This window comes from Acomys minous, assembly GCF_964271855.1.
Source record: "Acomys minous genome assembly, chromosome: 18".
Lineage (NCBI taxonomy): Eukaryota > Metazoa > Chordata > Mammalia > Rodentia > Muridae > Acomys > Acomys minous.
In genome coordinates, this window is record NC_140501.1 from 67,890,391 (window position 1) to 67,902,169 (window position 11,779).

At 53.6% G+C, this 11,779-nt stretch overlaps 1 protein-coding gene across 4 annotated transcripts; it reads left to right on the forward strand.

Annotated features, from left to right (window-relative positions):
- Window positions 1-1,754: 1,754 nt before the first annotated feature.
- On the forward strand, window positions 1,755-10,842 carry NDRG2 (NDRG family member 2). 4 transcript variants are annotated; one of them, XM_084767498.1, is made up of 16 exons: window positions 1,755-1,912; window positions 4,237-4,317; window positions 4,633-4,674; window positions 4,995-5,100; window positions 5,296-5,416; window positions 5,654-5,716; window positions 6,866-6,926; window positions 7,124-7,210; window positions 7,408-7,464; window positions 7,629-7,732; window positions 8,410-8,454; window positions 8,713-8,764; window positions 9,138-9,185; window positions 9,412-9,447; window positions 9,599-9,650; window positions 9,834-10,842. In XM_084767498.1, exons 2-16 carry the CDS (start codon window positions 4,243-4,245, stop codon window positions 9,998-10,000), a joined length of 1,116 nt encoding a protein of 371 aa, XP_084623624.1. In that variant the 5' UTR covers window positions 1,755-1,912; window positions 4,237-4,242; the 3' UTR covers window positions 10,001-10,842. The 4 variants fall into 4 exon arrangements, with proteins under 4 accessions (XP_084623624.1, XP_084623626.1, XP_084623625.1 ...); XM_084767499.1 differs by lacking the exon at window positions 1,755-1,912 and adding an exon at window positions 2,393-2,506; XM_084767500.1 differs by lacking the exon at window positions 4,633-4,674 and having other exon boundaries at window positions 1,758-1,912.
- Window positions 10,843-11,779: the final 937 nt, after the last annotated feature.

Consider the following 11,779-nt stretch of genomic DNA (forward strand, 5'->3'; position numbering starts at 1 on the left):
CTCTTCTCTCCCACTGGAGAGCAGTGGGGGCCTGCTACAAGAACTGTTTTCTATACGTTGATTTTTTTTTTTCTGAGACAAGGTTTCTCTGTGTAGTCTTGGCTATCCTGGACTCACCCTATAGACCAGGCTATCCTTGGAACTCACAGTGATCCACCTGCCTCTGCCTTCCGAATGTTGATCTTATAGATCATTTTTCCCTAGCAACATATGTGTGTGTGTGTGTGTGTGTGTGTGTGTGTGTGTGTGTGTGTGTGTGTGTTTCCTCAATCCCTGGATCACAAAACTGAGCAAAACATATCACTTCTTTGAATTCCATCTATCTGTCTAGTGGTTTGCACATCACGTGTGCTTGAAACTGTCACTTAGCTGAAAGTATTGTTTGAAACTGCTTTTGACCCAGGGAAAGTAGGCTAGATACTGGGACGCTTGCACTCAGGTCGGCCTTGAACCTGTCCTAACAGGAAAGAGTGATGAGGCAGAACTATCTTTTCTTTGTGTCATCAGGAGCTGCCTAGAGACCACCCCCCCCCCCCAGGTCCAGGAACTAACTGTGGAAATTTCCCACCTCTGGGCCCTTCCCAAGCCCCTGTGCCTGCCCCTTATCAAGTTCCCCTGAGTCATCCTGACCCAGAGACGGATTTAGATGCTGGAACCTTTCAGTCTCTCCCTCCCCCCACTCCAAGTATGTCTACTTCAGACATGTGAAAGAACCTGCTGTGGAGATCTTCTGTATCTTAGTATCTTACCCATCTGTAAATGTGATCTTAATTCCAGCAGGCTTCTTGTCCAAGACAGCCTTGAATCTGCACCCAGGGGCTAGGCAGGAGGCTAGAATGCCAGGTTTCAGTGCCAGTTTCTAGGGCAATACTTAATGAAGGGAGCAGGAGAAAAGAACAGAGGAAACTGTTGGCCTCCATTTGAGGGATATAGGAAGCTCTTTAGGTCTATGGGTTTTTTTTTTCTTTTTTTCTTTTTAAGCTGGGTTTGGCCCTCCCCAGGTCTCCTCCTCCTCCGTCTTGGCCTCTCCTTCTTTCCAGCAGACCTGCCAAGTGGGGATGAAAGGGGCATTGATGTGCCTTGGGGAGGGGGGTTGTGGGTGGTGAGGGTAGTTCCCAGGCAGGGGGGAGGGCAATCTGGGGGTCCTGGGGAAGCAGTCTGCGCTGGTGTTGCAGTTGGCAGCTCCGGTTCCATTGGGCATTGTTTTTAACTGGCCTGGCGCCCAGCCCCCGAAACGGCAAGTCTGGAACTAGGCTGAGGGGGGATGGGGTAGGGTTGATCCTGGGAGCAGGGGTGCGAGAACGAGGGCATGTGGGGAAATTCAATCTGGTTGCCTAACACAACTTTCAACCCCCATAGCCACATCATCCATCCCACTCCAGCAAGCCTCCTCTAAAGAGGACAAGGTGGGCGTGTCTCAGATGTGACTCTTGTGGAAGTCTAGGATAGGAGGTAAACTCACACAGGCACCGAGAGTCACAGTCGGGCCTAGGAGACAGCAGCCCAGGAGGCATCTGCAACGGGGTACTGCTACTCAGCCTTTCAGAGCTGATCTCGCCCTCCTTTTAGAGGTTGGACTAGGAGGGGTTAGCGCCTCAGCCACAGGGTCTCTTGGGTCTTAGCCCAGGACATCGAGTCCTCCCCAAACTCTTACTCCACCCTTGCAGGGTTAGCTCCGCCTCCGCGCCTGTTTACACAGGAGTCAGAGCCCTTGGGGGGTCCCCAGCCCCTCCCTTACGCCTCCCCGTTGGGGCCTTGACCCGGGAGTCGCTGTTGGCCATCATCTTCCCCCTCCTACGTTCATCCTCTATTTATAGCGGCCCCCAGCATTTCCCGGCCCCCCCCTCCCCGGCTTGTTGTCCAACTTCTTGCGGAGCGGCTGGAGAGCAGGCGGCGGGACACGGCTGAGGAGGTACTGGCACCCCAAGCGTTCCGAACTCCCGCGCCCTCGACGCCCGGTCCCCAGACACGCTGGCACCACTGCCTCTACCTCCCGAGACCTGGTCTGCGCGGTGGCCCTCACCCACCTCCCCCTTCCTTGACCTAGCTCTCTGCTTCCGGGCGGGCGGAGCTGAAATCCTGGGACGTGGGCACCTTGGCTTGGCCTCCCCTCTCCATCGCCGCCACTCAATCTGGGGGGCTAGGAAGAGAGCCAAAAGTGAGCCTGGCAGAGCCAGGTCACAGTAGGGGGCGCCGTTGAGGTGGGCGCGGGGGTCATTTAGAGGCTTAAGGGTTCCCCGCGAACACCCCACTTCACGTGGGTCGGGTTTGTGGGGAGCGCAGGGAGAGCCTATGAACATCCCAGTAGTACGCTCCCTAGTCTCCCCCCCTCGCCCCTTCCCGGGAGGCTGGGGCGAGTTACCAGGCGTGTTTATGGGGGTCTGGGCGGATCTGCAGGGAGATGGCCCAGGGGCGGGTCCGGGGCGGGTCTGTGGGGGAGCCGGAGCGAGGGCGGACCTAAGTCAAAGGCAAGTGAAGGTGGCACCGACCGCGGCGGCTGCAGCAGGTAGGGGGAGGGGCAAGCGCGCCTCTGGGCTGGGAAGGCGCGGGTAAGGAGGGTCGGCATTGTGGTCCTGGTCCCCGGCCTGCCGCGCAGAGGACCGGGCTGGCCTACAGGCGCTCCGCTGCTGCGCACAAAGGCGGAGGCACTGCAAAGTGCAGGGCGTGTTTGGGGCGCGCTCCAGAGGGTATCCAGGGTCCTGGGCGCTACGTGTCCGCCGTGCGCGAGTGTTGGTCCAGACGAGGGCAAGCAGGCAGCTAGGGAATCCTAGGGTCAGGTTTCGGGTTCTGGGAGCGGCCAGTCACAAGTCTTACCCATCCTTTCCCCGCCGGTACTTGCTGGCTAGCAGTCGGGGGAAGTGCGGAGGTTACCGGACCTCCCTGAGTCTCCTCGCCTTTCTCCACCGGACCTACAGTTAGACTGCGTGGAGGGGAGAGATGAAAAGAGTGGAGCTTGTTTTGTTTTTAGGTGTTGAAGGAAAAAGTCATGCTGTACTACCTACATATCAACTGAGGACTGTCAAAACTGACCGGACAAGGTCACATAGTAGTGGCAGCAGGGTAGGACCCAGAGGTTCTGACACAGTCATGCTCTGTCGCCATGTCAGCCCTCCGTTCTCTCCGTACCCCACCCAGCCTGGACCTGCTGCTGTTGCCAGGCAGGGCCCTCCAGCTTGTATTGATTAAAGCCTACAGAGGTCGTGTTCTCTGGACTCAGTGGAGATTAGGGAGGGTTAGTGACCCTGGCATTTTGGGTCTTGGCCGTGGCTGTATGTCCCTAAAAGACACAAGTCTGTCTCCCATGTCATTCACCTTGTTCCTGTGTTTTCTCCGACCCAGAGTCAGGACCGAGAACCCTGACCTCTAGTCTCACCGCATCCAGCCAATAGGAGCTTAGTAAATTGACCCCACCCACCCCTTGCTGCCTCTCCTTTCTTGGCAAGTCTGCACAGGTGCTCTGCTGCTCTGGAGACCTTCCAGCGTTGATGTACGCCCACTTACTTGTTCTTGGGAGGCAGAGTCTTGAGTCGCCAGAGAAAGGGAGACAGAGAAAGGGAGACGTCGGTTGGGTTGGATTTCCATGTCCCTCAGCTGGTCATTGCCTCAGTCATTTTCAGCACCTCGAGATGCTGACGTTGGCCTGTAGTTGAAGGTCATAGTCAATTGTGAACTGTCACTATCCTGTCCCTTAGTACACTAAGAGCGAACCCAGTCAGTGAGCTACAACAGGGAGTGTTCCCTAGATATCGTTTAAGAAACTGGAGCCGCATTGCTTCAAGTGGAAGCACCCTGGGGTCTGAGTGTCGAGGTTGGGGGGCAGTAGTGGGGCTGGCAGTCTGAAGAGACTTGTGCTGTTCCTGATTTTGCCATCTTTTGTAGGGGTAGAGAAACCAGAAAAGGCCTCTGAGTGTCTTGGAATTTTCACCTCTTGGGCACCTCTGCACCCTGAATTGGCCTGGGCTGAGAGTATAAAGGCTGAACCACCTCCTAGGCTTATAGTTTCTCCCTTCCTTCCTTCTTGTTGTTTTTGTTTTGGTTTCTTTATTTTGTTTTGTTTTGTTTTTGAGACAGAGTGTCTTTGTTCTCTGTGTAGCTCTGGCTGTCCTGGAACTCACTTTCTAGACCAGGCTGGCCTCGAACTCACAGAGATCCACCTGCCTCTGCCTTCCGAGTGCTGGGCTTAAAGGTGTGCGCCATCACCCACACGGCTGCTTTATTGTTTTCATATCCTGGCAGGCCACCATGGCAGAGCTTCAGGAGGTGCAGATCACTGAGGAGAAGCCGCTGTTGCCAGGACAAACGCCGGAGACTGCCAAGGTTAATGGACACTCTCTGACTCCCTGCCTCAATCCGGTACTCTGAAATATCCCCGTTGCCTCCTGGCCTCCCCAGGCCCTTGGCTCTCATCCCGAGGCCACACCCTCCTTTATCCATCTCCTCCCTCCATCTCGTGTTCCCCACACAGCAGAAGGGGAGCCCAGAGCTTGTCCTGTCACTGTACTAACCATCCTTTCCTGTCTCGTTTTTGTCACTCTTTCTGTATTTGGTGTCTTTGGTTCTCTCTTTTCCCACCTCTTCGTGTCTGTCGTCTTTCCACGTGTTGTGTCCGTCTGTCTGTGTGTGTCTCTCCAGGAGGCCGAGTTAGCTGCCCGAATCCTCCTGGACCAGGGACAGGTAACTCTGGGGACAACGCCAGGGTGGGCGAAGGAGCTCTTCTTTCCCTCACTGTTGAGGGGCCCTGGTTTGGCCCTCTGCACTTTTCTCTACTCCCCACATTTCTCCCGTCTTCCCTTCTTTCTCTCTCCTTTGAGTTCCTAAATCTTCAGCCTTCTGTTATTTTCTACCCTCAGACCCAATTCCCACCGTCATATTTTCCTAAAAACTCATCAATCCTATTTTTAAGTGTTTGTTCGTGTTTTGCCTTTCCCCCTTCTGAAGAATTTCAGTATATTCCTCGCCCCCCCGCCCCATGGTAGCTTTTTTTTTTTTTACAGACTCACTCTGTCGAGACACCCTATGGCTCCGTCACTTTTACCGTGTATGGCACCCCCAAACCCAAACGCCCAGCGATATTCACCTACCACGATGTAGGACTTAACTGTATGGCCTTCGTTTCTTCTTCTATTTCTTTCTGGAAAGAGGCAGGGGAGGGGAAACGGGCAGAGTGCGTTTGGGGGTGTTGTCAAGGCAGGGAGCCCCAAGGCACACTAGAAGCAAGAGGGTGGGCTCTGACATGAGGGTGTGCTCTTCTCCTTCTGATTTTGTTGTTGTGGGGGGAATGTGGGTTCTCTTTAGATAAATCTTGCTTCCAGCCACTGTTTCAGTTCGGGGATATGCAAGAAATCATTCAGAACTTTGTGCGGGTTCACGTGGATGCCCCTGGAATGGAAGAGGGGGCTCCTGTGTTCCCTTTGGGGTAAGAATTAGTTCCTTACCCCTTTTCATAAGCAGGAGTGTGTGTGAGTGTGTGTGTGTGTGTGTGTGTGTGTGTGTGTGTGTGAGTGTGTGTGTGTGTGTGTGTTGGGGGCACGGGCGAGGGAGTGCACAGTGCGCCAGAGAGGATGAACGTGAAGGAGGCAGAGGACATGGACATCACGCGAGGGAAGAGGTGTGGGCACAGGTTGGTGACTCTAACATTTCTCTCTTTTTCTAGGTACCAGTATCCGTCTCTGGACCAGCTCGCAGACATGATCCCTTGCATCCTGCAGTACTTAAAGTGAGAGGCCTCAGGGATCTTTCCAAATTTTCTTTTCAGCCTAAGGAAGCTGTTAGAATGTGGTCACCATGGGTCCTGGGCTAACTTTGGTCTCAGTATGTCTTTGCTCTCCCATGTTTTTCACCTCAATTGCTGGGAGGAAGGGCAGTGGGCTTGGACTGGTGACTGGAGCCATCTGAGCAGTCTTAACTGCTGAGTGGGAGAGAGGAAGGTGAAAGAGTTTGTACTTGGCCCTGTCTTGGCCTTACTGGAAGCTTCTCTGATCTGGAAGTTAGGCAAGGAGGGGTACGGGTGACGTCATCCCTAAGGAACTAGACAGACCTGTCTTGGTCCCAATTCCTGTCTTCCATCGTCACATTGGTACAGTGGGAGCCAGGTGTGTAAGACAATGAAAGGAGGAAGATAAGCCGCACGAAGGCCCTCGGGCGTGCAGAGGGAGAGACTAATTCTTGGGCTTTCTCTCTTTCTCAGATTTATTTATTTTTATTTTGTGTGTAGGAGTGTTTGCCTGCATATGTGTGTGTGTGTGTGTGTGTGTGTGTCGTGTATGTGCTTTGTGCTCACGGGGGCCAGGAGAGGGCACTGGAACCTCTGATACTTGTGTAAGAGAGGGTTGTGAGGCACCATGTAGGTGCTGGGAGTCCGACCGGGATCCTCTGTGGAAGATGGGAGTGCGCTTGGCTGCTGGGCCGGCTTGCCAGCCCTGGGTCCCTGAGATCTTTTCTTGGGCACTCTGGCTCTCAGCAACTCTGCTTTACTTCCTCGCCTGTCTCCTCCCTTTTCCCAAATGACTAACAGCACACCTGGTTCATATTATGCTGTAAGGTCAATAATTCCAGTTCCTCCGTGGAACCAGGACTCAAGAGCGAGTTAAACTCGTTTCTGAGAGTTGAGAATGGATGCGCTGTGTGTGTGTGTGTAGGAAGAGATGTGCGTTTCTTTTCAGGACACTAGCTCTCCAAGAGGAAGCTCAGGACGGGGAGGAGCATCAGGGACCCACAGGCAGCACCAGGCATTCTCGCTGCCTTACTTTTTACATCTGTAGAGGAAGGTCCTGCGCCATCCTCTTTTGTGGCCACGACCTCAGGACGGATGATGAGCTTGAAGTGACTGGGCCGTGACCGTGACGCGTACAATTTCCTTTTACAGTTTCTCTTCAATAATTGGAGTTGGTGTCGGAGCTGGAGCCTACGTTCTGTCACGATACGCTGTAAGAAGCAAACACTGCTAAACTGGGGAGCGGCGGGTCCCCCCCCCCCACCGTGTGAGATAGAATATTGCAGGCACGGCCCACGGGTTTTTGTAATTCCAGCATTTTGGAAGGAAAGAGGGAAGGGGTAGATGGGGTTCGGAAGAGGCAGAGCCGAAGGAGTGGCTGATGCTCATCTCCTTTCTGTTATCCTTCAGCTGAACCACCCCGACTCAGTTGAAGGCCTTGTTCTCATCAACATCGATCCCAATGCCAAGGGCTGGATGGATTGGGCAGCCCACAAGGTTTGGAGGGCCTTGTGTCTGACATGTAGGGTGGGGTCTGTCCCGGGACGACACTGCCAGTGTAACAGCATGCTCGGACCCTCCAGGAGGGGCAGAGTGGGACACAAAAATGAAGCTGTGTTGCTTTCCCTGGGTCTCCCCGCCCCACCCCCCCTGCCCCTCCCCAACATCCTGAACTTGTTTGCCTGCCCTTGTAGTTAACAGGCCTTACCTCTTCCATTTCGGAGATGATTCTCGGACATCTTTTCAGCCAGGTAAGTGGTTACGGGAGGTGAAGAAGTGGAGGTGGCCATCGGGGACTTGAACGCTTTGGGGTGACTTCCTTGGGTAGGATGGGGTCTGGGATGTGAGGATAGTTTCCGTCTTTGTGGGCTTTTTTTCCCCCAACCCTAATTTATCTCTCCTGTGTGTGCTTCAGGAAGAGCTTTCTGGAAATTCTGAGTTGATACAAAAGTACAGAAACATCATCACACATGCGCCTAACCTGGAGAACATTGAACTGTACTGGAACAGCTACAACAAGTGAGTGGGGCTGTGTGCCCATGGAGAAGTGGGAGCAGAGAGGGAGAGAGGGCCGTGCGCAGTGCGCATTGCAGGCTGTGGTACGCAGCTTCAGGGCAGGAGTAAGGGGCTCCCTCCTTGTGTCCTCCCTCTCCCTCAGTGGCCTCTGAGCAGAGATCTAGGGCACAAGTGGTCCCAGGTGCCATGCTCTCGGTGTGTGTCTGCCATTTTCTTTTCATTCATTCTTCCTTTCTTTTTCTTTTTCTTTCTTTCTTTTTTTCTTTTTTCTTTTCTTTTTTTTTTTTTGTTGTTGTTTTTCAAGACAGTCTCTCTGTGTAGCCTTGGCTGTCCTGGACTCACTTTGTAGACCGGGCTGGTCTTGAACTCACATTGATCCACCTGCCTCTGCCTCCCAAGTGCTGGGATTAAAGGCATGCACCACCACACCCGGCATGCCTACCATTTTCTATGCTGTCCCCTACTCCCCTTTTAACTGCAGGAGATCAAACCTAGTGCCTTGTAGATGCTAAGTAAGTGGGTACTCTAGCACCAAGCTGCAACCCTGGCCGTCAGTATTTACTTTTAATCACCAATAGTTGACTATAAAAAGGAGGAAGATGGCTTCCCATGGAGGAGGTAGCTTACCTAAGTACCCAGCATTGCCTGTCAAAAACAACTTCTCTTTGAACCCTTTGCAGCCGCCGGGACCTGAATTTTGAGCGAGGTGGTGAGATGACCCTCAAGTAAGATGTTGGCGGATAAGGCTTTGCTCTGCCTCTGCACTGTCCCTTGGTACCAGCATCCCTTCCCCTCTGTAGAGAATTCACCTGTCTCCCTCACTCAATTCTGTGTAACAAGGTGCCTCCCTATGGGATTTCCATCTTTGATCCTCTTGCGGATTTGTTCCTCCTTGGAGCCAGACACTTGTCTGGCTACTCTTGGGAAATGGTGGGTGAGGGTGTGCAGGGCTCACTGCCTTCTCCCTGATCCTGTGCCTCTAGGTGCCCTGTGATGCTGGTGGTAGGAGACCAAGCACCTCATGAAGATGCCGTGGTCAGTAGTGACTTCCGGAGGGGGTGGGGTAGTGAGAGGATGTTGGGGTCAGAAGTGGATCCAAACTCTGGGACAGGAGGAGCAGCTCTAGGGCCTTAGGAATAAGAAGTGATTAGGAGCCAGGCTGGGCAGCGCACACCTTTAATCCCAGCACTCAGGAGGCAGAGGCAGGCGGATCGCTTTGAGTTTGAGGCCAGCCTGATCTACTAAGTGAGTCCAGGACAGCCAAGTCTACACAGAGAAACCCTGTCTCGAAAAACCAAAACAAAATAAAAGTAATTAGGTAGGGGGCTGGCAGGGAAAGGGAAAAGAGCAGTGTCCCTGGGAGGGTTGTGGAAAGGGTGACATCACTCATTCAGTCTCCTTGTTCCAGGTGGAGTGTAACTCAAAACTGGACCCCACACAGACCTCGTTCCTCAAGGTCAGTGGCCCCCCTCTAAGCCTCGCTTGCCTCTCGGCCCCAGTCCAGGATCATACATACTCTAAATTCCAGCGTCTAAGCCTTGTGGGTTCATTATGGGTCAACGAAGAAGCGAACACAGGGAGTAAATCAGGAAGCTGGTAGGAAAGAGCCCCCCTTCCCTCTGCACGGATCACCTGACGTATCCCCGTATGCTTCTTTTCTGGGTGGTTCCTTTCCTGAGCAGATGGCTGACTCCGGAGGTCAGCCACAGCTGACCCAGGTGAGCACCCTGCCGACCGCTGGGGTGGGGAGATGGGACGGGTGACTGGGCCCACTGAGCTGTGCCCTTTGCCACCGCTGCGGCCTTGTCGCTTCCATGGTGTCTGACCATACCTCTCTGATTCTTCTCTCTCCTTGTGATATGCCCACAGCCAGGCAAGCTGACCGAGGCTTTCAAGTACTTCCTGCAAGGCATGGGCTACAGTGAGTACTGGTACAGAGGCTGCTGTGAAGAAGGGAAGAATGGCGCCATGAGGGCAGGCCTGTTTTAGGTCGACTGACTCTGTGGCCCCGCTGCGGCTCTGGTCTTCACCTAGGCCCCACTTGAAGTCACCAGCTCCCTTTCCCCTCATCTCTGATGGCTTGCCTGTCATTCTCCTTCCACAGTGGCCTCATCCTGCATGACTCGCCTATCTCGGTCTCGCACAGCGTCTCTGACCAGTGCAGCGTCCATTGATGGCAGCCGGTCCCGCTCCCGCACCCTGTCGCAGAGTAGCGAGTCTGGGACTCTCCCGTCTGGACCCCCAGGGCACACCATGGAAGTCTCCTGTTGAATGACCCTCGTGGCCTTGGTGTGGAACCCAGCCCTCACCTCCCACAGCACTAGCTTGAGAGGTGTACCAGGGCGCTGGGCCAGAGTACACAAGGAAAATGGGCAGATCATGCAGGGAGACGACCTTGATCTTTAATTGCTACCCTAACCTTGACCTTTAACCTGTGATTTCCTCTAGCTCCTAGGTGAGATGTCCTAATATCTCTTAGAGATCCAGGCCCTCTAAATGATCCCCTCTCCCGGTTTGGAGTTGAGAAGGCTTGTGTCATCTCTCCCTGACCCAGGTGCCTGTAGGTGAGGAGTAATAAGTTGCTATAGCTGTCACAGGGCCTTCATCCCTTCCCCTCTTTATCCCATATTTGCAAGGGTAAGAGAGCTGGTGTGTGTGTGTGTGTGTGTTGGGGGGTGTGAGATAGGGGATCGCCATCCCCCAAAGCTTTCAGTGGCTTTGCCTTGATGCATCAGGCCTCCGAAGGCAATGGTCCTAAATGACTGTCGGTCAGGGGGAGGCTTGCTGGTGGGTCAGTGGCCCTTAAAACACACGATAGCAACGTCCAGCATGTAAAAAGAAAGTGAGAATGGGAGATGGTGGGCAGCATGTAAGAGCAACCGTAGGGCGGGGCCGTAGGGCGGGGCCTGGGCCGTTTGGCCGCACTAACTTTTTGGTAGCTGTCAGTGTGCACCTAGAGTGAGACGAAGGGAAAGAACTTAGGTCAGACCGCTCGGGGCTTGGCACAAGGGTGAGCAGGGCTCCCTCAGCCTCTGACCATACCGTTCTGTATAGAGAGTGACCTCCTGTCTTGCACAAGTTCTGCTGTGACAATAAACTATAGAGGAAACTGAGCACCATTGTGACTCCGGGTCTGAGTGTGCCTGTGCCTGTGCCCTGTCCGTCCCACTCTTACTTCGCCTTGTCCCTCTTAAAGCACTGTAACCTGGGGTGGCTTGTTGGGGGTACAGACGCTTCACAGAATGTGACCAGGGGGCCCAAGGAAACGGCACTGTTCTTTCTATCAATAGTGTCTTTAAGCTTGAGAACGAGGAGCTGTTGCAGACCTTAGAAGACTTCCTTATCATTTGCGGGTCACTGAGAAAGTCTAGGGTTTCAGAGATGCCATCAGAATCATGTGCTTTAAGGAAGCCAAGGGCTGGAGAGGTGGCTCAGAGGTCAAGGTCACTGCTCTTCCGAAACGTCCTGAGTTCAAGTCCTGGCAACCACATGGTGGCTCGCAGCCATCTGTAATGAGATCTGATGCCCTCTGTACATGCAGGCAGGGCACTGTATACATAATAAATAAATACATCTTTAGCTGGGTGGTGGTGGTGCACGCCTTTAATCCCAGCACTTGGGAGGCAGAGGCAGGCGGATATCTGTGAATTTGAGGCCAGCCTGGTCTACAAAGGGAGTCCAGGACAACCAAGGCTACACAGAGAAACCCTGTCTCAAAACAAACAAACAAACAAACAAAAAACAAACAAACCAAAAAGGAAGCTGACTATGCTGAGTGATGGTGGTAGTGGCACACTGCCTCTAAAGAGGCAGAGATATTTGGATTTCTGAGTTCAAGGCCAGCCTGGTCTACAGAGTGAGCATCAGGATAGCCAAAGAAAAACAGGGAAACTCTTGTCTCAAAACCAAAGGAAAGCTGACTGAAGGGCTGGAAGATGGCTTAGTAGTTACTATCTGAAGACCTGGGTTCAATTCCCAGCACCCACACGGCAGCTCAGAAACACTCACAGCTGCAGTTCCATGGGATCCAGTGCGCTCTTCGAGCCTCTG

Bases quoted from the DNA above. Each gene is read 5' to 3' on its own strand.
- NDRG2 (XM_084767498.1), top strand. From the start codon at position 4,243: ATGGCAGAGCTTCAGGAGGTGCAGATCACTGAGGAGAAGCCGCTGTTG. The intron at 7,465-7,628 runs GTAAGTGGTTAC...TGTGTGCTTCAG, and splicing joins TCGGACATCTTTTCAGCCAG to GAAGAGCTTTCTGGAAATTC. The intron at 8,765-9,137 runs GTCAGTAGTGAC...TCCTTGTTCCAG, and splicing joins CACCTCATGAAGATGCCGTG to GTGGAGTGTAACTCAAAACT.